This window comes from Furipterus horrens, unplaced genomic scaffold (genome assembly GCF_987537825.1).
Source record: "Furipterus horrens unplaced genomic scaffold, mFurHor1.1.pri manual_scaffold_12, whole genome shotgun sequence".
NCBI classification, from domain to species: Eukaryota; Metazoa; Chordata; class Mammalia; order Chiroptera; family Furipteridae; genus Furipterus; species Furipterus horrens.
The window spans coordinates 71,732,599-71,757,442 of NW_028327182.1; the positions used below are offsets into that span (position 1 = coordinate 71,732,599).

At 38.9% G+C, this 24,844-nt stretch overlaps 2 protein-coding genes and 1 pseudogene across 3 annotated transcripts in view; 2 read left to right on the top strand and 1 right to left on the bottom strand.

Annotated features, from left to right (window-relative positions):
* Positions 1-1,013: 1,013 nt before the first annotated feature.
* Positions 1,014-23,622, bottom strand: PCID2 (PCI domain containing 2). 2 transcript variants are annotated; one of them, XM_090258095.1, is made up of 14 exons: positions 23,539-23,622; positions 17,939-18,028; positions 16,784-16,857; positions 15,519-15,584; positions 14,533-14,574; positions 13,497-13,551; positions 10,354-10,457; positions 6,718-6,793; positions 5,862-6,003; positions 4,099-4,199; positions 3,052-3,125; positions 2,776-2,901; positions 1,834-1,957; positions 1,014-1,480 (listed from the first exon to the last, which is right to left on the bottom strand). In XM_090258095.1, exons 1-14 carry the CDS (start codon positions 23,605-23,607, stop codon positions 1,391-1,393), a joined length of 1,233 nt encoding a protein of 410 aa, XP_090114221.1. In that variant the 5' UTR covers positions 23,608-23,622; the 3' UTR covers positions 1,014-1,390. The 2 variants fall into 2 exon arrangements, with proteins under 2 accessions (XP_090114221.1, XP_090114220.1); XM_090258094.1 differs by lacking the exons at positions 14,533-14,574; positions 15,519-15,584; positions 16,784-16,857; positions 17,939-18,028; positions 23,539-23,622 and adding an exon at positions 13,693-14,174.
* Positions 20,925-21,305, top strand: LOC149996352 (protein LLP homolog pseudogene; annotated as a pseudogene).
* Positions 23,623-23,669: 47 nt separating the features above from the next.
* Positions 23,670-24,844, top strand: part of CUL4A (cullin 4A) — a 71,250-nt gene continuing 70,075 nt past the window's right edge. Inside the window, exon 1 of the mRNA XM_090258096.1 lies at positions 23,670-24,331. Coding sequence (XP_090114222.1) covers positions 24,178-24,331 — 154 coding nt within the window. The 5' untranslated portion in view covers positions 23,670-24,177. The remainder of the gene's footprint in view (positions 24,332-24,844) is intronic.

A 24,844-nucleotide genomic window follows, 5' to 3' on the forward strand; every position in this document is an offset into this window, starting at 1 on the left:
GCCTCTCTCCTGGGCTCTAAATGGAATAACAGCAGCAGCTACCAAACAGGGGTGAGTTAAAAATTAAGTGTTGAATCACGGTGGTTTTCTGTTGTCATCATGAAGAATGCAGCTTCAACACAAACAGAAAGATAGAACTTGAGTCCAGCCCAAAACTGTGCTTCCCTGCAGACCAGAAAGAAGTCCACCAGGAGTGGGGCAGGGGGAGCGGGTCCAAGTTTGTGCCAAAATGAAAAGTGAGAGCAAACAGATAGAAATGATATTCACTTTTGGATTAATCTCTTAACTCTTACTTAATGAAGTAGCAAAACTGCTCCTCAAGTAAATGCATATAATTTCCAGTCCCCCAGCCTCCTTGAGTGAAATAAAAAGAGCTTCCAGGCTAACCGCACTGTAGACCAGCAGATGGGTGGACAGAGGGCAGCTCTAACTCCAGTCACACACGCAAGGGTAACACTGGTCTGCTGGGACCTCGTTACACAGAGTTGTTGAAGAGTAGAGGGGATATTATTTTTAAGGGAATAAAAGTGTGAGTTGCTTTACATAGTCTTTTGACTAAAATACAAGGAATTTAAGCACAATTCAAATTTTTGTCTTATAGGTCTTAAACATACTACATACCTCTTTCATTTCTAGTATTATATTTTAATACCAGAATAAAACTTTTTTTTTTTTTTTTTTTTTGGCCAATCTGCAGGTGCACTGGCCCATTTCTCTGAAAGGACTTTGGCAAAAATAAATATGCTGGGGGGAGGTTAGGGGGTGGAAGAATAGAGAAAAAAGGAAAAACGACTAATGAACATGGACAAAAGTGTGGTGACTGTGAGGGGAGGGGGATATAAAGGGATTAAATGGTAGTGGAAAATTACAATTAAAAAATTAAAAAATGATAAATATGCTAATCAAACACAGACTAATGGTAAGGACAGTGGGAGAACAAGAGTGAATTTTAAAGTCTTAGCATAATCTGGTTTTCCAGAAGATACAATAAAAAATATTGTCACTTGTAGAAATTCAGAATGCCTTTTTTAATAGAACAAATTAGGTAAAGTTACAAAGATGCCTTTAGGAATAACTCTTATGAGAAGTAAACTACAGCTGCCTTGGAGACAGAGACTCCTTCACAGAATTTTGACCAGCTCTCTAGAGCCAACGTAGGCATCTGCAATGTCTGAAAAAGGAATTCCAAGTCTCCATGAGGTCGATGTTAGTTATGAGTGACGAGGAAATTTCAAGGTGTCTGTGCATGCTGGAAAACTTGGTCAACTTCCCCGGGAAAAGAGCCCCAAAGAAATCCCTGATGTAGAAAATCACATCATGGCCAAGTACTGAATTCATCAGTATGATAAAAACCAGAGGAACACACTCCTTCTCTAGACTGTTCATACATTCAGCACACCATGGACAGCGGAGGAAATGGATTTTGCTTGCTAACAACTAGCTTCTGATGCTGATGTGATATGTAGCCTTTAATGTGACCCTGTAGGAGAAAAACAGAGGGTTGGCTTATGTTTCTGAATCACATCACTGATGTTGAGTAAGTTAATTGCTTAGTCCTGTGGCATAAGCATTCTGACCCAATCAAAGTACAATTCAGGTCATTGGGAGGACAATGAATAAATATATATGTGGAAAATATAGAAATACATATTATATCCATCCACCCATACCCCCTATTAAGCCTTTTGAATATCATGGTATTTCCTGGGATAAAATTAGTTCTGTCAGAAAATACCTTCCCAAAAGCAAAGAACCTGATGACAACTTGAATGACACTACATCAAAGGTCCATGTTCTAGACAAGCCCTAAACTGAACCAGGGAGCTCACATACCATGTATATCAGGTTGGCCAGAATACACTGGACTTCATCAATGTCCACATCTTCCACTTGCATGAATTTCAAGGCAACTAGAAAAGCATCCAGAGATAACTGGTGTGTTTTGAGTAACAAGTACCTGCAAGAGGGAAACAAAGGTCCATATTACTTACCAACAGGATGCAAATACTTTAAAGGTTAAGAAAAGGTGCACTGAGTCAGTAGAAAACACACCTTCTAATAAACTACTGTTCAAAACGAATGAAAAAAACTTCTACCTGTTAAATACACTCTAAAAATAAGAGCTATTCATTATAGATTTGACTTCTCAATTTTAAAGAGCCCCTAATACAAATGTAAATTTATATTTACTGCATATTTCATTAATCTAAGAAGTATGTATTTTTCACATTTTAATATTTCTGAAATCTACCCACAGCTATTAAGAGTCTGTCTTTGTTTGAAGTTTAATTAACTGAGATCCTGTTGGGACCAGGCCTTAGGGTCTTCCAGTGTTACATGGAAGAAAAACATAACTGCAGAAGAATTCAACTTTCTGACAGATAGGAGTGGCAGGGGGAGGTTTGGCTGACTATGAATAAAGGATATGAATAATTAGTCCCACATGCCTTGATAAAATGTGAAATATTTTATTCTTTGGGTTGGCATTTTAAAATATTTATTACAAAGTTATCTTATCCCACATAACCTGAGTGATTCTTCCTCCAAGTGAGCCTGGCTCAGCACTCACCTCTGTGGCACCAAGGCCTCTGGGACAGTGGGTGGGCCGGGAAAGTTTGATTTTATTCCACACAATTAAAGGAAAAGTGATGGGACCTCATCCACACAGACTGACACCCCCATCTCAGAAGACACAGCACCTGCTATTGTAACAGTTTTCATAACCTGACAATTCTACTGCATGAGTCATACTTATTAAAAAAATATTTTGCTTACACTTTCTTAAAAAGATTCCTATAGGTGATGATCTTCAGCTTTTCAAGGATAAGGAAGATGCCACAGCGAATAAAAAAGGTCTCGTGCTTTGTTAGAGCCTCGTTCAAGAGAAGGAGGTTGCCTTCACTGGGTGGTGGGGAAGGAAGGGCAAGCATGGTCACAAAACAAAATCCCAGGCCAAGATCACATCAAAAGCAATTAGTTCTCCCACAACATGTGTGAAAATGTTAGTTATTTTGTATTTTAAAAGATCCTAAATAGAAAAGGATACTCTACCTTACAGCTTTGGTTACTTCAGCAAACTGCATGAGGTGATACTTTTTCAAAAGCTCAATGGTTGGCATATGACCCTAAGACAAAAGAGTTCATTTTCCAGAATAAGAGCCCCTTCATTTTTAACAGAATTGTTTTTGATAAAATCTTTAAGAAGGATTTAAGTTTTAAAAACTTGCAACCCTGTGTTTCTTAGAATTTCTTCTTAAGTAGCAAAACAAGGATTAAAAACATCATAGTATGCTAGGAAAAAAATAAAACTGGCCTAGAAACCAGAAAACCTGGGTATAATACAGTTTTGTCGTTCAGTTACATATGACCTTTATCATGACCTTCTCATGTTTCTTAATCTTTATATCACAGCAGGGAAGTGATAACTGAAGAAATCCTAGTACTTCTTCCTAAGATTTAGAAATATATAAACAACTTCTAGAAGGATCAGCTAAAAACGTTACACTGATGTTTCTGTCAAATAGGGTTAGAAGTAGGGAAGGGCAGGCATAACATTGTTGCTTTTCCCCTGAACTGTAAGTTTTTACCAAATGTGTGTATTTTGATAATTAAAAAAATTTTTTTAATGGAAGGAAAGAAAGTGCTATCATTTTGAGAATGTTTTACGTCAATTAACATGTTAGTTATTTGTTACCATTTTTTAAGTATAAAAAATAACTTTTGGTGACCAAATAAGATAACTACAGAAAGGCTGGAATGACATTTTTCTTTCTTGGCTAATCCATTTCTATTAATGTAGATTTTTAGGGGAAATAGAAATAATATGAACTTATTTTATTTGCCCTACATGATAAATTTTTGAAGAAACTTTAAAGACAAGGGAAACACAAACGAAGCCTTTCTGAAAGGATCTGAAAGTGTCAATCATAAAGATACATGGTTCAGGCTACATATAAAACTATTCTTCCTCTATTTTGGGGGCGTGTTCATATGCAGCTGAGATTGTATTCAACTATATACCATCTGTTATATTTTTTTAAAGTCTATAAACTTCTTCAAAGCAACAGGATCTATAGGAACTAAATAACAATCACTCACCAATAGCATTTTTACTGGAAGTAAATATATCAGAATCATCCTTTTGTTCTTCTGACTTAAACGGTGACAGTGCTCAAAGGCAAAGGACAGGTACTCCTCGGCTACAGAGACACCATGAAAAGTCAGACTCACATTTCCCAGGGCTTTGTATGCTCTATACGATACCAAGGTACTGAAGTTTCCTCTCTGCTCCTTATTCTGTCATTTACCCTTACACAAAGACTCTAAAATTTTCAGAAGCTATATATATCTACCATTAATACTAATACATTATTTCTTCCTGTTAGATATTCAAAAATACTACTAAATGAACCTTCAGAGGAAAAACAAATCAATGCCTTTACAGATCTCAATAGAACAAAATTTAAAAGCTTCTATTCTTATGCTTCATATTTTAAGGATAAAAAAAAAAGTGATGAGGAATAACCAAGGAAAGCCCATCTTTAAAAGCCCTAGATTTATGAAAAATTTCTTGAAAGAAAATCTGAAGTTGGTCTGTATATGCTTATAAAAACTAGAGCAATTACTATGAAAGAGCTATTGTTTTTATTATCAGAGAATCCATGACCATACGACAGGAGAAAGGTAATTTCTGTATCTTGTATTGCTTCCTGTTAAAACAGCTGTTGAAGAGGAGTTTAAAAAGTCTGGTCTGCACTGACTGATGTGGCTCAGTGGGTTGGGTGCCATCTGGCAAACCAAAAGGTTGCCGGTTCAATTCCCTGTTAGGGCACATACCTGGGTTGCGGGCAAGGTCCCTGGCTGAGGATGTGTGAGAGAAAGCCAATTAATGTTTCTCTTACGTATCGATGTTTCACTCCTCTTTCTCCCTCCCTTCCCCTCTCTCTAAAAAATAAATAAAATCTTACAAAAAAAGGTCTGGTCTGAGTACAATAAAAGAGGTCATATAGAACAACCTTGCCTTGGTTGGTGTGGCTCAGTGGATTGAGCGCTGACCTGCACACCAATGGGTCGGGGTCATTGGTTCAATTCCTAGTCAGGGTACATGCCTGGGTTGTGGGCCAGGTCCCTAGTTGCGGGCACACAAGAGGCAACCACACACTGATGTTTCTTTGTTTATTTCCTTCTCTTTCTCCTTCCCTTCCCCTCTATCTAAAAATAAAGAAATAATCTTAAAAAAAAAAAAAAAAAAAAAAAAAGAACAATCTCATGCCAGCAGATCAAAAAGTTTAAAAAGAAAAAAACTGGCATCATGTTCTTGAGAGTTAATGATATAAACTACATAATAATGTAATTTCATGAAAGTGCCACTCAGATGTGGCAAAGATACCATCACCCATGGACACAAACATCAAAAATGACACCAGTCCAAGGACACATTTCCACTGCTCACTTGGGTATTTCTAAGCAGCAGGTTGGCAGCCAAGCTAAAGGCTGCCCCAATCTCTATATCCTGTACCAACATGATCAGTACAGGCAAAGGGAGAAAACAATTACTTATATTAAATGCCAAGAATACTGCTGCTTAATTACCTCACAAAAAAAGATGTCCAGGACTACTGAGATTCTGTATGTATATCAGAGACTCGGAATAAATTAAGAAACTTCAAATACAACTTTCCTTTTCTTTAACCAATTTTAGTGTCAAAAATAAACAAAAAAGATATAACTTGAACTTGGTTTTCACCTACATTCCACCTAAGTAATAATAAAATGCAATAATTGTGTTCTCTGAAACTATACCACAGGGATATTCAGAATGCAATGTCTAAAATACTGGGGGACAAAGATCGACAACATACCTTGCTTAAAGTCACTATCGAACATGGCCTTCCGCCCAACATAGTACCTGTATGTCACTCTCTGTGCTGTGCTATAATCGTCTTTCAGGTTTGAGCTGTCAATGGCTCTGATGAGAGGTTTGCACAAATGGAGTTTGTTGATCTACAACAAATAACAATCCACTTAAAATATTATTATAAAAAAATAGGCAGGACAAACGAAAACTTCTACTTTACTAAGCATATCGCCCTTCAACTGGGAATTACAAAACCCATCACATCATCACAATTGATTATTTAATACTAAAATCGAAAACATAATCTGTACAGCACAGATCACAGCCACTTTAGAAAAAGCCCTAAGAAGCACATCACACAGAGTTGCTTCGAGGGCAGATGTTCCCCCTGAATGGAAGGCCCACCCAGAGGGGCCAGGTCCCAGCTGCTGCTTTGTGACATAGCTGCTCTCCGCTTGGCCAACTTCATGTAGCAAAGAAGGATTTCTTCACCTATCCACATACCCATCTGTTCTGTAGTTAATTATTACCATAGCAGGCAGAAGGCTCTGGAGTGAAACTCCTTGCTTAAAGCCCAGCTCAACACACTGGGCATGCTGCTTAGCATGTTGCACCTTAGTTTCCCCTGAGCTAACAGCATTTACCTCATAGGGTTGAGGTTTAAATAAGATGACACTATCTACAATAGTGCCTTACACTTAGCAGGAGCTCAACAAATGTTCACTCTTAGGATGATAAGTATGGCTAGGTGATAATGATTTCGCAAGCAATGGCAGGGAGGCTAGCTGATAATTAATAGAAATAGTATCTGCAAAGGTAGGGAGAAAGATATATTATAAAGTATTCAAACAGAAACATACCTTAAAGTAAATCTTGAATAACTGATTCACCAGAAATAGCATCCCCCACTTCTTTGAATCCTCTATACCAGCACGACTATGGGAAAATAATTTCCATAAAGTTACATAGCAAATAAGAATTTTATTTATAAATCACAAAACAAACTGCCTGAACAAATTAATATCTTGAGATAAAACCTCACAGCGTAAGTCATATTCATGAAATAAAAAACATTATCAAAGATGTTTTATTTAAAAGGTAAAATCAAAGAGTCCAAGCCAGGAATTCTAACCCCAGTTAAATATTTGGGCAATGCACTCCCTCTGCTGCAGCAGCTGAAAGTGCTTAGTCTGCAGCAATATTATGTAAATGCTAATGGTTATAAAACATTTTTTAAAAATGAAAAGTTATTTTCTCTTATCATTACAACAAAACAAACTACTAAAATACACAACAACATGGATGAATCTCAAAATGACTAGGACACAGAGCACATACTGGGTGAGTCAATTTATATGAAGTTACCAAATAGGGAGAAATAATCTACAGTGGCAAAAACTCAGAAATGTGGTGAGGGATTGCCCGAGAAAGGGATATGAAGGAAACTTCTGGAGCAGTAATAATATGTTATACCACAACAGGGGTGTGGGTTATACAGGTGTATGTACTTATCAAAACTCAGTAAATATACAGTTAAGATGTGCGTGGTTCGTTGAATGTAAATTCTGTCTCAAAATACAAAGGAGAAACATATTTCGGATAAAGTTTACGGATGCATGCTGCATTGTTTAGGGGATATTGTACTGATTTACACAATTAACTTTGAAATGCATCAGGAAAAAGATAAACTGATAGATGGATAGAGAAAGGCACACAAATAGATGATAAAACAAGCACAGTAAAATATTAATGGTAGAAGTGGTGGTACATGGGTATTCACGGTAAAATTCTTTCAACTTTGTTGAACGTTTGAAAATTTTCATGCTAAAATGTTGAAAAACTATGCAGAATTGAGTCTGCCATGTGTTTGTACTGCACAATGGTTCTTCTTCAGCAGAGCTTGCAGACTCTCACAGAGTGCTAGAGAGTGCGCCATTAGCAGGTTGCCTGGAAACAGTAAATCCTGCAGCATGAAGCCAAAGCACGTCAAATAAAAATGCCCAAAATATGGAAACAAGCAAGTCTGTTCACAAGCCAGGGTAAAAGAAATTGCTCCTTAAGACAAAAGTGTGCCCACATACAAGTACTTTATATAATGTAAAAATATATTTCAGTATTAAAATATCAAAGTCTGTTTGTGATAACTGCCAGCTCCTTAACATGATTCCTGTCATCGACCAGTGGTATGATCTCAAACAAGATACCCTGTCCCTCTAGGTTTCATTGTCCTCATCTGTAAAATGGAGACAAATAATAATACTGTTCTAACTATCTCAAGTGTTATGATAATCTAAGTACTTTGTAACTTACATAAAATACTAATGGTACTGTCCTCATCAATCTGGCACCAGGGACAATGACCTCTTCTGGAGACATGTGACAAAGCAAACCCCAAGGGTTTGTCACTTGGTATTTGTTTTTGTCTCTTGTGTCTATACCTAGGAGTGGAAGTGCTGGGACATACAGTCACTCTGGGTTTTACTATTTGAGGAACTGTCAGGCTATCTTGCAAAGTGACTGCACCATTTTACATTCTTACTTGCTAGGTACAAGGGTTCTAATTTCTTCACATCTTTATCCACACTGGCATTGTCTGTCTTTTATTATTCTAGCCATCCTGGAGAAAGGCAGCTCACTCTGATTTTGATTTGCTGGTACCCTTCTGTGGACTCACTGGCCATTTGTGCATCTTCTTTGCTGACATATCTATTCAAATCCTTTGCCCATTTTTAACTGGATTATTCGTCTTTTTATTGTTGAGTTGTAATAGTCTTTATGTATTCTGGATATTGAGCCTTTACCAGTTAAATTATTTGCAAATATTTTTTCCTATTCTATGGTTGTTTTTCATTTTTTGATAGTGTCCTCTGAAGCACAAACATTTTTAATTTTGATGAAGTCCAATTTTGATGAAGTCCAATTTATCTATTTTTCCTTTGGTTGCTTGTGCTTCTGGTTTCACAGCTAAGAAAACCACTGCCAAATCCGAAGTCAGGAAGATCACAGCTGTGCAGGAATATATAATCAAACAGAATTCCAAGTATCCATGTAATAAATATTTACTGAATGTTACTGTGGTGTGAAAGACACCATGTAAAAACAACATACATGCCCTCATGGACTTTGCAATTGAACAAGCATCTGCCAAATAATAACTTTTGGTAAGTGCCGTGAACACAAAGTACAATCTGCTATGAAAGTTTATGAAAGGAGAATCTTATCAACTGTGAGGTTTGGTGGTGGAAAGTGTTAAGAGAAGCTGAAAGCTGTGAAATGAGCAGAGACAACCAGATGAAAAGGTGGGGAGACATGCATGGCAGGCAAAGGAAATGGCACGTGTGGAGAGCCTCAGTGGGGACATATCCTGAGGTATTGTTTTGAAGTCCAGCCTGGATGGAGTGTTTTGAGGTGGGGCTGGTGGGAACGGAGTGGTGAGATATGAGAAGCTGGAACATTTTTCTGGGAACATGAGATTTTTTTTGTTTATTTACACATGGAAAGCTTTACTTTTTCTTTCTTTGCTTTACAATATCCTAAAACTCTCAAATAGACATGATTTTATAATGGATGAAGAGCTGGACTTTCAGGAGAAAAATGGAAACTCTAAAGTTGAATCAGATGGACAGTCTAGAATCAAAAAAATCAAGTGGCCAATAAAAAGTCACCTTGTGACAAGGTCAACATAAATTATGCAAAATAAGAGAAGCAGGGAAAAAGATCGAAAAATAAGTGAAAAGAGCATCAGTGCCCTGTAGAATAATATCATGTAGTCTAACATACATATAATTGGAGTCCCAGAAAGAGAAGGGAAATAATGGGGCCAAAAAGTAGTTGAAGGATATGAAAAAATTTTTTTAAATCTAATATGAAACATCAGTTTACAGATCCAAGAAGCCCAATGAACAATAAACAGGAGAGATACAAAAACACATGGGTATATTGGGGTCAAATCACTGAAAGCCAAAAGTGAAAAGAAAAAACAGGAAGAGGTAAAAGAATCATTACATACCAAGAAACAACAATAAGAATGACAACTGACTTTTCATCAGAAACATAGGAAAGCTGGTGGAATGGCATTTTAAAGTGCTAAAAGTAAAAAAATGTCCAATCTAGACTTCACCTAGCAAAAAGATCTTTCAAAAATGAAGATAAAGAGTTTCATAAAAATGAAAGTTTGAAATATTCATTGTCAGCAGACCTACACTAAAAACAAAAGGCTAAAGCAAGTTCTCAGAGTAAAGAGGAATGGTCACAGACAGAAACTCAGATCTATAGGAAGGATTAAAGAGCTCAAATGGTGACTATGTAAGTAAGCATAAAGGAGTTATTTTTTCTTGTTTTCTTCCAAAACAACTGACTGTTTAAAGCAAAAAAGTAAAAGGATTGTGTGATTATAACATATGTAGCAGTAAAACAAATAACAACAAAGGACAGGGAAGGGACAGTGTGCTATGACAGGAGACTGGTAGTATCTCTGTCTCCAAAACCTTACTCACGTGTCACTGGCACAGACGCGGAAACAGCTCATCAACAACTCAGCTGCTTTTTCCAACATGTCCCCAACTTTGCCTTTTCCTTTCTTAACCAATTGTTGATCTGCCTAATAGGATATAAAAACATTTACTTTCTTTTTCTGCTAGATTCTTTAATTTAAAAAGAAAATCACAGTACAGCTAGAAGAAAAGAAATGGTTATAACTAAAAGTCGAAGTCCCAAAGATTCTGGTGAAGTCATATTTTCAAAAATTGAGAAATTATAGCTCAGTCCAACTCTTCCACAAATCAAATCTCTCTTCAACCAACTCAGGCTAATAAATCCATCACCAATGTTTTAAGCCTGCACTGCATGTAACCCTGCACTGCTAAAAGCCTTTTGCTCCCTCAGTCACTGACCTTCCCTTCTCCTATACACAGCTAGTCAAAACCCTTGAAAAACCCTTTCAATAGCTATGAAAGTCATTACCAAGTCTGGCTCTTCTCGTTTTTAGGATAGTTTACAATAAAGAACTAATTTTTTCCCACTCATGTTTTCCCTATCACAGGTTCTCAAAGTATAGTCTATGAATTCCTGAGAGGCTTCAAGATACCTGCAGATAGCCCATGTGGTGAAAACCATTTTCATGATAACACGAACACGAAGCCATTATTTATTTTCATCATATTGACATGTGCACTGCTTGTACTGAGGGTGCAATAACAATGGTAGGTGAAACCACTACAGCGTCCCAGGGGCACCAAATGGAACGAGTCATCATTGCCTTAACATAATGCATTTACAATCCATCTATCCATCAATCAACTAATAAAGCTAATTTCACTTTAAAGTGTCCTTAATGATGCAGTAAATATTAATTTTATTGTCTTGTTCCTTGAATACAGAAACTTTTAATATTCTTTGTGGCGAAATGGAAAACACACCCAAAGCATGTCTGTCACACACTGAAGTATGATGGCCGTGTTATCGAGAAGCACTAGGACACTGTAGGAGCTGCCAGCTGCACCATGGAGCAAGTAAGTGACAGGCCAGCAAGGCGATTAAGGCACGCCTGAAAGTGAATGAAAGAAGCCTGTCACTTCCAGACAAACAACTGATGGTATTTATTGCCAATGGCAATATTTGCACTTTCAAGAAAAAACAAGAATTTTGGAAAACTTGTATGGCCCACCATGAGCTTGGCAGATTTCCATTACTTCCATTCTTTTCTGATGAAGTCATTGTAAATATTAACAAATGTAGAATTTTTCTTTCTTTCTTTTTTTTAACATAATGAAATATATTGACATTGGGAACATCTGCCTAACTTAGTGAACTAGAAGTTTCCAAATGTTCGATGTATGTTACAAATCCATGCAAGGGTAAAAAACATCCATTCAGAGTGTGCATGACTCATCAGTGGATTTTGATGTAACAGTAGAAAAAGTTCACTGCTAAGCTTCAGAGGCCATATTATAACTAATCTTTAAAAGCCAGTATTTGGAGTTTGGGTATAGCTCAAAAATTATCCGCAATTATCCAGAATACTCCTCCCTTTTCCGTTTACATCTGTGTGAGGCCAGATTGTCTTCATGTATTCAACCAAAACAACATAGTGCATCAGAGTGAACGCAGAAGCAGAAATGACAATCTGGGTGGCTTCTGTTAAGCCAGACATTAAAAACTTTAAATTGTAAAAGAATGCCACTGTTAGTACTTTTTGTTCATTCTGAAAATAGTCATTTTTAAGTTATCATATAAAAGCTTTATTATTACTTTAAGTGAATAAATGTTAAAATTTTTCCCAGTTAAAATTTCTAATAACAGTAAAAACAAATAAATTCAACACATGTAAACTAAAGTATTTTGGGGACCTCAATAATTTTTATTTAAGTGGCTATAATTTCAGTTCTAATATATCCATTTGGTCCTTCTTTATATCTTCTTTTTCTTTTCTGAGACTGTCTACATTTCCATTGGTTTCAAGTATGTTCATAATTGCTCCTTTAGACTTTTTTATGATGGCTGGTATAAAATCCTTATCAGGGAATTCCAACATTGTGTCATTCTCGGTGTTGGTGTTTGTTGGTTGACTCTCCTCATTTAACACCTCAAAAGGCTAAGATTTTCCTTATTCTTGGTATGTTTAGTGACTTTTCGATTATATCCTGGACATTTGGGGTATTATTACTTACAAGATTGTGGACCTCATTTATCTTGTTTCAGCAGGCCTCTGCTGATATCATGCTAGTGGGTAAACGAGGGCTCCACCTCTCTGGCACTGGGTAAGATGGAGGTCTGGCTCCCCATGGGCCTTGCTGACAGGGGTTGGGGACCTACAGACTTGATGTGAAGTGCAGCAGAAACTGTCAGAGGTCTGTCTTGATGGGCTGCCTCGCCCCTTCCTGCTCTCTTTGGGGCTTCTACTCTGCCTGCTGGTGTTCCTGAGTTTCAGGCTTTTCTGAGACCCAGGCTAGGATAGATAAGAGGCAAAAAAGAAATGCAGGAAACTCACTGCTCTTGCTGTTTTGCAAGTCCCTGTCCCTATTTCTCTCCACCTCTCAGAGCCATGTTGGCTTTAAAAGTCCCAGCAGGAGGAATAGGAAAAATGTGCCTACTCCATCTTGTCCTGAGTCAGAAGTCATCGTAATTTTTAAAACCGTAAAGGGGTCTTAGGACCAAAAAGTTGAGAAATGTTGCTACAAAACTGGCTTATGTAGACCCCCAAGGAGAAATTAACTCGATAAAATCCAGGATCTATACCTCCTCATACCAGAGAAACCCTTGCTGTTGTCTCAATCTACATTAAGTTGGAATTCTTTAAGACGGGGAAAGGCCACATCTTAACCGTAGGAGAGAATGCAGAATTGCTCATCTATTGTTGCTCCATCCCCTTTAAAAAAATACTGCATGCCATAAATGATAAACCATACACAGAAACAACTCCCTCTATATCTACAGTGTAAAAACTGATGTTTGTTTAAATCTGTTCACACCAACCCCAAAAGAAGAATTAGTTAAGACCTCCTCTGCTCTTTTGCTCTCCACAGCAGATATATCCCAACCCCCACTCATGCCTCAAAACTTCTTAAAGAATGACATGAAAATAAGTAACAGATACCAAGTCAAGGTTATTAAACAACAGTGATAAAGAAGATGAACTTACATTATTGGCAAATATTCGAAGGTCAAGTGCTACTGCATACATGACAGGCAGAGCCCTACGGGCAAAAAAGCAGGTGTGATGAAGAGGCTATGAGGTCAGAGAGCCCTTTACCAGAGGTGGGAATGACACCAACACACAGGGCGATTATCCAGAATGGGAGTCAGCACCCCTCCAAGAATTCAATAGCTACTGTTACCTTCCTCATCTTCCATCAGGACAGCTTGCAGCCCTTGAGCTTCCTGATCAACAAAGAGGCCGGACACTGAAGTGCTCCATACCTACTACCCGGGACCCGCCTCAGAGGCCTAGATCCTGGTCCATCTAGGGGTCCTCAGTCTGAGGCAGCACCTCTTCACACCGTTCCCAGGACATCCTCCTTCCCCACAATTATCCAAATAGCTCCATTAAAACAAGATGTGGTTTAGTAAGATGCCCTAACAGCAACCAGAGTATGCAATAGACAAAATGTTGTAAAACAATTTTTTAAAAATCTAGCTAGCAGTATTGATCTTCATTTCATGGGTAAGATAAGCCTTCACTTAAAAAGGGTTATTTCTTCTGTCTTTTCCAATGTAAACAAAATTTCATTTACCTATAGTTTAATAATAAATCATAAATCATAAAATTAAGGATTAGTTTGAACAATTTAAAATAACCCAACTATTAATGTATTATATCACCCCAAATGAACTGAAATTGATCCACTTCTTTTGTCCAAGTTTAAAACCAAAAGTAAATTCAAAATTGATGAATGAAGGGGAAAAAAGTATTTAATAAATATCTGGGGCACAGAAGGCCTGAAGTAAAAATGATACTTCATGTTAATAAAAACACATTGCAAATAATGTGGCTGATCTACCATTTAAGTTTACACTGACTATTAAAATTCCATTATCCATGTTGATACTATTATATCAACACATAATATTGCGTGTCCACACAGAAAATAAAATACATTTTTATCTGGAAAAAAATTTTTTTAAGCTTCTGCTAGAAAAAATTGCTAATTTTTCGAGTTGTTTTTGTTCATACTTACCAATTTTCTTCTTTGTGGGCCTGAAATGCCCGCAGGAATGATGTTCCATATTAAGGAAGGTATAACATAAGTCAAAAAATCTTACAAATAATGGGAATAAAAAATAAGAATTCTAAATTTTATGAGGGATAGCTCACCATTTAGAAAATTATGTGAACTCACAGCAATAACTTCTTGAGGAAAAAATAAATAAATCTACTTACAAATATCTGAGTATCATAAGGTACAAGAATACTAAATATGTTTACTACATACAAGAAAAAGACTATTGTTACACGATTTCTTTAATTGGCAATTTCAAACACTTTATTTGGTTTTTCTAAGCCCAGATGGTCATAAGTTATATGCAATAGGCTGTGGAATCTGTAGTGTAAAGTTTAATTCATTGATTATAGGATTTCTAAACTCAAAGGAGACTTAACTAGTTAGCAACCAACTCTTTTCTGTGTATATTTAGACAACATGGTTAAAAAAAATAAGCAAATGGAGTCTAGAGATACATATAAAGACTAGGATACTCACTGACCAGGGCCTTAGTTAACAGATATCACTTAAATGCTTTAAATCAGAAATTGGCTTAAGATCTTTACTGACTAAAATTAAGTGACAATGTGTGTTGAGTCCACTCTTGTCCATCTATGCCTGGGTGTTGGAGTTTGATATTCCACCAAGGGAACTTAACCAGTCCCTGTAACTACACTTAATGCCTTTGAGGCAACAAAATATTATCCTTTACAACATAATTAAATAAAATCCTCAATTATAACAAGTCCTTACTATATAAAGTTAACTAAATGAAAAGTTTAAGACCTATGCTAAATTTAAGTACCCAAGAGAAAGGTAAATGAGTTTCTCTTTCAACAGGTTTAATTCCTTCCTAATTACATGGATAAATAAAATTAGCCCACGGTCTCAGAATCCTAAACTTCAAATAATCCACTATACCTGTTATAAACTGAACAGTTAATACAAATGACAAAAGATATTGGACGATGACAGTCTGGCATTTGTATGCCTCTATGAAGTCATGGTTCCCCACTGCGTAAGTGCACCTGGAAAAGAAACATTGGAGAATGAGGACAGAGGCAGCAGAAAGTGCACTTATAGGGTAAAAACCTAGAGGTGAATTAAGTAGACCACACATCTTTCACCACAAACATCCTCGTTCTCAAATGACCCTGGAGTGAAAGATGGACCTCCTGCTTGGCAGGCTACAGAAGTCGAAGAAATACACAAATAATTATTTGACGTGAAATGAGTTGGTATATAATGAAATCCCACATTAAGTTTTCAGACTATTCTTTCACGTCCCAGAAAGAGAACCTAGCTGCCAGTAGGTTTTATTAGTAACATGCACTGATAACACAGTATCGCCCTTAATTAGTGATGACCCTCTACCTAGATGCCCAGCTGGGTAGTCAGTATTAGTCAGTTCATCATCATATCTGGAATCCCATGGCATACTGCACAGAGCAAGGAAATTGCAGGGTACCTTACATTACAAAGAACACAGTGGCACCCCAACTTTTCCAAAGATCTCACAGGGCTACCCGAGCTTGTCTCCTCAACCCCTGTCTGTTCTGAGACACTGGAAGCATTGCAGACAGAAAAACAATTAAACACCACATGTTTCAAGGACATAAAGCTTTGCTGTAATTGATGATTTAGAGATAAACATAGAAGAAATAAAATGTAAATAATACTTGCTTCACTCAGCTACAATTTCTTTCCCAATAAGACAAGAGATTAAAAATCACCCATGAGAGTATTTCCCTGAAAAACACAAGTCAATGGTGGGCTCTATAGTCTACTCAATGAATGACCAGCACACAGTCTTAAGGATATAGTTATTGATTGTAGAGAGCGAGGAAGGCGGGGTGGGGGTGGGAGAGAAAGAGATAGAAACAGCAATCCACTGCATCCTATATGCAACCTGAAGGGGGTTCGAACCTCCAACCTCGTTATGTGCCCTGACAGGGGATGGAACCCACAACCTTTTGGTGTACTAGATGACACTCCAGACGGTGTGATATAATTTTAACTTTTGCAAACATACATGATCCTTTAAATGAAAACAAAGTTTATTAAAATTTTACAGTTTTTTAAACTTCAGAAAATTTTCAAAGTGAAATTACAAACACACTTTTCTACTTTTTCAAAGTAATTATTCACTGCTTCAGCGTTAGATGATGTTAAATAAAATCCCTAGTCAATTCAACAATTTCAAGATCTGCTTGTCTTACTTCCTCACCTTAAATGAGCTGCAAACATTTCATCATAAGGGGGTTCCAAAACTTGTTGACACTTCTCTTCTGGAGAGGCCAACTAATACATTAAATGATAAGGAAAATGTCAAAAATGTAATTAACAGGCACAGAAAGAAGGCAATGTGCAGAGATTTAGACAAACCTGTTTTAAAACAATTTACACTTTGGAGTTAACAGTATCATTTTACACTTTAGCACTTTCAAATAAAAAGTTCACTACTTCAACAAAAACTTACCAAGCTTGGGCATGCATAGAGCACAGGTGAATACAACGTTTTGTCTACCAAAGGCTGGGAAACAGTCTAGGCAATTAAGTACATATCTTAATGTTTCACACATATCTTAATATTTCTTGTCAGTCAAGAAATATTTAGTAAGCAGCCACGATGTGCTTAATAAACAAGGCACAATAAATAAGGGCTATAATACCTCACATAAATAAAGCCTAATGAATTAAGAGAAGATGCTGCATTAGGAACCACTCCTTCTCGGCTTTCTGGTGATAGAACCACCCTCTCTCTATCCTGGGCTAGATTAGCTCACATTTATTTCTAATTCTTCCTTTCTTCTCAATGGACAGATCTTAGATAACAGGAGCATTACAATGGGTTATATAGCATACGGAATTTTAAAAGAGGAACCAGTCTACTTTTATACTGATATGATATATATGTAAACGTGGGAGGGGAAAATGACATCAGAAAATTCATCGTTCTACAGTCCCTAATGAAATAATTGATTCAGACACTGGCCACCAGGGAATGGAACTATCAGATGGAAGGTTAATGGGGAATTTTATAATGAAGAAATCAGCCTTAAATTACAAATGGACAAACAGATGTGTGTGCCCCTGATGTGCAATAGGAAGCACGCAGCACCACCTATGGACTATCTACTCAGCAAGTGGAACCTGAATCTCATCAAATCTCTGGCACTGATTTCTATTTATAGCAATGGCGTTCAATGTGTTCTACGCATTAGAACAACCTAGGGAACTTTATCGGCTTCTACTCCAGAAACTGGTTTACATGGTCTAAGATGCAGCCTATATGCTGCTAAATATAATCACCAACAGATAAGCTCGAACTCTAAACCAGTCTTAGGAAGCCAGTTATGGGGTGCACAAATCTTTCACCTACCTGAAGCCGTGGGTTGGCAACATGAGGATGCTTGAAAGACACCAGCTCTGCACAGGATTCCCCGTCTCTGGTGTCAATTGCTTCATAAACCTGAAGCATTTGAGAAGAGAAGAGCTAAGTAGGAAATAAAACACTATTCTAACAGAACCTAAAAAACACACTGTATAGCACTAAAATTCATTTTTCCTACTTTGAAAACAGTCAGAATAATCAAAATATAACGTCAGTATTCTGTTTAGCTGGCAAACAATAACCACCTTTCAAAATGAGATCTTCTGAAGGCAAAGAAACACGTGACTTACTGAGACTTAGTGTGAAAAAACAGAAAAGCCAGTTTATTATTTATTAGTGAAAGCGAATTATTCTAGTTTTACTCATTCATACAAGCAGACATCTGAAAATTCACTTTCACAACTTATGGGGGAAAAAAAGAGCTTATAAACCACATTATTTCCAAAATTCAAATGGCTTCCACTCAACCTAAACATAAAATAAAAATTGCAATGGCAACGGCTAAATGAATGGGTCAACAGTCATACAATAGGTACCTGTGTGCTGTAAAAAACGAAATAAATCTACATGTAATAACATGGGAAAGTGTCTGCAATATGCTTACTGTTAAGCAAAAGAAAAAAGAGGCACAGAAAAACTGCATAACTTGATCTGGCAGAAAAAGAAAAGGTATGTATGATATGTAACCAAAGGAAGAAATGCAGGGCTCTGTGCCACACCAGCTCACCCCTTAGACAGTGGGGTTAGGGCTGAGCAGACTTTCATTTTGTATATTTCTATACTGGAAGACTGTTATAGCAGACATCTGTAATTAGAAAAGCAAATGGTATTTTTAAATTATACTAATCAAAAATGACATAAAAATAAGTGAAGAGAAAGCCAAGCATGAAGCTACACACGCTACATAATTTATCTGCAATAAAAGTAAATATAAAAATCTTATGCTCACACAAGACTTCAACCAGAGACATCATAAAGAGAATATCCAAATGGCACCCACCTGAGAAAGTGCTCACATCCTACCCACCAGTGAAATACAATAGGATACCTCTACACGCCCAAAGAAGAGTTCAAATTGAAAAGGCTGACCATACTAAGTACTTCAAGAATATAAAGGAACTGAAACTCTCACACATTGCAGGAGTAAGGTGAAGTGGCATCCGCTTTGGGACACTGTTTGGTATGCAAGTTAGGGGAGCATACACCTACCGTCCTACCCAGTAATCCTATGCCCAGGCACCTACAGTCAGAAAAAAATGAAGAACACCACGCGGATCCAAATCCTTGTCTATTGTACCACTCAGAGCATTGACAGGGAACATTTCTACCACCTTATCTAATACAGAATTTGCTACTTGACTATTCAACAAAACTACATAAGCACTTACATTTTGAGCCAACAATTCCACTTCTAAGGATTTACTTTACAACAAGAAACAAAAGACATTTGTATCACCAGTGTAAGCCTCCTGAGGTGAGGCTATGGGAAATCCACACTATCAAATTCAACCTGAATCTAATCATCAAGAAAACTGTCAAAGGCAGATTATGAGACATCTACAAGTCAACTGGCCAAGACATTTTTAAAAAGGTAAAATGTCATAAAAGACTCCCCTTCCACCCAAAAAGGCAAGAGAATTCTTTTAAAGGACTAAAGAGCAAACAAACCAAAATATGTATGTAATCTGTTTGGATCCTGGATTTAAAAAAAGAAGCTCTAAAGAACACTTTAGGAGATATGGAAAATTAAACTATGGATTCTATATTAGAAAATATTGATGTTAGTTCTGATGTTAAATTTCTTGGATGTAATAAATAAAGGCACTGCAGTTACACAGTGAACTAGCCTCGATCCTAGGTGAATGCACGGTGAAGGGCATGGCGTCATCAACTTCCTTTCAATGGCTCTGGATAGAGAAGCACAGATGCACAGAAGGAAGGAGAAAGCAAACATGGTTGGCCAGGGGAGGGGTATACGTGCCTTCATTGTAGTTCTTTCAGGTTTTCTGTAAGTTTGAAAATTTTCAGAATAAAAAGTTGGAGGAAAAAATAAAAATTTTTAATGTAAACAGTTTTTAAAAAGTAACTTGCCATTTGAAATAAGTTTGCAAAATGGATAAAAGAAATAAAGGACACTAAAAAAATAACACCAGACCTCAAAGAGATACTAGAACTGTTAAGATCCACCTCTGGGGAAAAGTATGTGCAAACTGATCTTTTTCTAAATAGGACAATTTTTAAAAGTAGACTATCTGGGAAAATGTAAGATAAATTAATTCAACCTGTACCCTCCAAACAGAAACTAAATTGAATGAATGCCTGTTGAAAACTCCCAGCACTGAAAAAAGGGGCCTCAATAGATGAGGGGACATCTTAGTCACAGACAACTGTCCTTGGGTGGACTGGCTCTTTTACTCGGGCTGCTACTCAAGGCTGTTTAAGCAGCAGGTCACCTTGAAAGATAAAGTAATGTCTCCCTCCGATCCCCAATCCTGGACAAAGGCAGCATAGCTTTCTGTCTAGCTATAAAATGGGTGGATTTTCCAAATGCAATGTTCTTCTCTTGACACATCTGCAGGTACACTTCTGGGCCCATCACATCACTTGATGTCCAAGGGAACTAATACCAACATGCTGATGCCATGGTGCTTGCTCTGCTGAGTAATAAGGTCCTTGGTCTCTAACCCAGGAATCACATGTGTTCTACCAGCATCCATGAAACTAACAGGAGAACTCATTAGCTTATGAGGAGGGTAAAATGAAACCCTAGACCCAATAGCTATTAGAGAACATGGCAAATGAGACATACTACTTGTCCACAGGTATCTATTGGCTGAGATTGTTGTGAAAAGCGTCAAATAAGGAATGTTGATGTATCCAAGTTGACAAGGTCACTGAGACTCAAGAAACAATATACTTCAGCCGGTCATGGTGAGTGTGCAGAGTGAGAGTGGTGAACCTTTCTAGGTAAAATATGGCTAAAAGTCTATGGAATAAGTGGAAAAAGAAGATGTGTGCTGAAAAGAGAAAAAAGAATGCTCCAAAGGAACTTAGCAGACTAAAAAGTATTCTTAAAGTAGATACTAATGTTTTAATGAAAGATATTCAAGAGATAGCAACTGTGGTGGTCCCCAAACATTCTGAAGCAAAAACCCCATGTGGTGAAAAATGAAAAAGATGACATGAAAATGGAAAATTATATTAAGAGAAACAAAAGAGTCTTTTAGACGAGCATGGACAGTACCCTGTATGGATGAACCAGAGACAGAGAAAAAGGCTGAAGGCAAAGCGAGAGAAGGGGAAGGGGAAACGCAAAGCAAAAGCAGTGAAGGCAGCTAAGGGTTTGGCCTGGTAGACTTTCCCAAACTTGAAAAATGCCACATGGGACAAACCTGTAATTAGAATGTATATACTTATTTCAGTTTCCACCAGATGAAAACTTTGTTTCCATATTTTAACTCGGTCTTTTTCTTCAATTCAAATCCAACCTAACTCCTCAAATTTGTTTTGGAAACTTGAATATTTTCTTTGATGAATGAAAGCTATACTGATATTTTAATTAGATGCTGTTTAATATGCAGGGATTATAAGACATCAAAATTCTATCAAGTATTAATGTGGTTGTGGTTGTTTTTGGTATTAGTAAAGATAAATGACACTCTAACTCAGATTTAAAGAAAACTATGTAGTGTTATTTTAAAATATGTCAGTGGATCTTATAAGCAGTACTTGAGTTTTGATTTTGTATAATTCATAATAAAAAGTATTTTGTTTAAAAAAAAAAAAAGAAAGAAAGAAATAATATACTTCAGAGACTAAGAAATAGCCAGGTTCTGACAAGGACAGGAAAAGCTGGCTGAAACTTCGACCATCAATGGCAGTGAGCTTCGTGTTAAGAGCATGAACTCTGGAGCCAGAACTCCTGGTTTTAATGCGCCACTTACTTACCAATGACCTTGAAAAGCCAGTTAACTTCCTCTGTAAAAATTTGCAATACCTCCTAAAAAAAACACTGATAACAACTTATGGTATACAATAGGCCTGGTTCTTAGTAATCATTAAACAAGCACTAATCATTCTTCTTACCATCACCTTAAACTGTTTCATCAAATGAGATAGACAATTAATTCAGAGTGCCTTTCTGAGAATGCAGAGAACCAGACTGAGAGGTATTTTGGTGAAACAGAGGAATCTGAAACTTAAGAGTCGGACCAGCATGAATCCTTACTCCTCACTACAATGAATAGGTCTGAGCACTGGCAAATCATTCAGCTTTACCATTCAGTCTATGCCTCCATTTATCCAGTCAACAAATTATACCAAGCATCCACGGACACTATTCAAGGCACCCAGAATGGGGGGGAAAAAAAAGAAACGGAACTATGTGTGGGCAAGAAACGTGTAAAAGATTAAGAAAAACATAAAATTCTAAAGAGATTCTATATATTCATATTGTTTCTCCAATGTCGAAGTCCTTGCCCAACTTTAAATAAACTGATATTGTAAAATGTTAACTCTGCAAAGATAAGGCCACAGCACACTTATCCTTAAGGTCTTAGGCCTCAATCATAAGACTGGAAAATGAATGTATATTTGTATGTTTTAAATTAAAAGCTTGTATCTGTTTTTACACAATTTCTGTTTTAACCAACTGTCTCAATGAAGCAACCAATGATCTTCTTAATCACCTGACTATATCCAACTAGAAATCTTCACCTGAGGTCAAAAGAGCCTGCAATTCAACATATCCAAAACTAAATTTCTTTTTCTCTCCAACTCTGTTCTGCTCATCTGTTGCCTAAACTGGACTAGAAAACCAGGAAGCATTCTTGACTCCTCCCTATCCCTCAACCACACATTATCACCGAGCCTTAGTAATGTTTACTTCAGATAATTTTAAAATACACTTTCCTCTTTCCCTTATCCTTATTACCACGATTCTAGTTCTGCGAATTAGCAAAATTTAGTGGAAAGAATGAAAGCTTTGAAAACATAAACACCTATGTTTGAAATATGCTACTGCCATTTACTGGCTTTAAAGACAAAACCCCTGTGAGAGACATTTCCCAAAGGTTATAAAGTATGCTAAGTGCTAACACACAAAGCATGTACTGAATGTCAGCAATGACTAGAAGCTCGCAGCCGGGACTACTTGCTATCTCCATCTCCTACTTGCACCTGTGTCTGTCCGAGAAAAACTCGAAGCCAGGCCCTTAGGTCGGGCCTTCAATGGTACACTAGGGTTGAACCCCAACTCCTTCGCGTGGCTAACGGGTCCTGCAGCATCCGCTAGGACAAGGGACGCCCCCCTTCACACACACGTACGTCCCCAAACTGGGCAGCGACCATCTGCGCAACCCTGGGTCCCCAAGAAACGCAGGGGTGCGCTTGCTTCAATCATCCCTGCTTCCCGATTGGCGGCCAAGGGCCTAATGCAATCAACGAACAGACTCAGCAGGAAGAGCAGTCTCCAATCTGACCCCAGCCAGACCCGAGGTGGCTGCCCACCGCATCCCAAAATCGGGCGGTCCAAGGCAAAAAGGAGAAGCCCCCGCAGACTGCGCGCGATGCGGCAGGACAAACGTTACCTGCTGCAGGTACTGGTTGATAGTGATGTGCGCCATTACAGCGCCCACCGCCAGAACTGGGGGGAGCATGCGCAAAGGGCCGCGCACCACTTCCGGCCCACGGTCCGTTTCCGGTCCTGTTCTCCTGAACCAACTTGCCCCGCACGTTCGTTCCGGACGGAGCGTTCTTGGGAGCACGAGCCCAGGACCGGCATGGCGACGTGCCCGGGCTAAGGAAAGCGGAGGGTCTCTGTGCTGCGATTCCCCCCAGGTCCCCTCGGCTAGGACGCCTGGTCCGCGCCCCCTGGGTGCTCCGGCCGGCCCGGGGCGCGCCGAGTCCCCTGAGCTGACGGGGCTTGTGCTCCACCGCCCCCTCGACTTTTGCAAGTTGCACACGGAGCACGGCTGACACGGACTGTCCACCCTCGCGAGCGTAGGGTCGGGGGCAGGGGCAGGGGCCGGATCGGGGCTGGCCCGGGGTCGGAACGGAGCCGGGGCTTGGTGGAGGCCGTGCGGCGGTTGGCCAGGGCCAGGGGGGCGTAAACAAGGCCGGGAGTTACTGAAGGGAGCGGAGGGGAGAGGCCCCGCCGCGAGGCTCAGGGAGGAGGCGGAGAAGGCGGCCGGACGGGGCGGAGCGCCCACTGCTTCCCGGCCGCAGCCATGGCCGACGAGACCCCCAGAAAAGGCAACTTCTCGGCTCTCGTCGGGCACACCAACGGCCTTACCAAGCCCGCGTCCCTTGCCGCGGCCGCCGTTACTTCCAAGCCAGGGGGCAGCGGCGGCTCCAAGAAACTAGTGATCAAGAATTTCCGAGGTTGGTACCCGGGGCGGCCTAAGGAGGGGAGAAATCTTATGGGCCGGGGGGGGGGAGGGGATGGAGGCGGCCACAGAGAGTAGTCTTGGGGGCCGGGAAGGCAGTCAGGGGGTGGCCCGGGATGGAGTGGGGCTTGCGAGTCCCACAGGACTGGAGGCGTTGGGCCGAGTGGCCGTAAGACGCCAGTGGCGGCGCCGTGGTTGGGGCGCGGGTGGGGGGTGGGGTGTCGTCCGCTGGAACGCCGTCTGTTTGGAAGTTTCCTCCCTAGCTGGCGGTCATTGCACCCGTCCCCGGGCCTCTCGGAGTGAGGTGGGGGTCTCCCGGTCCCCCGGGTTAGGGTGCCGGCCTTTCCCACTGCCGACTTAAGCTGTCGTGAGGACTGTGGGTTGAGCTTATTGGTAGCAACTTTCCAATTGGAATAAACTAGGCCAAATAATTCGGGTATCGTAAATCGCACGGCCGAGCAAGAATAAGTAGCAGCTACTGAAGCTCTTCGTGATGTAATTAGTATTA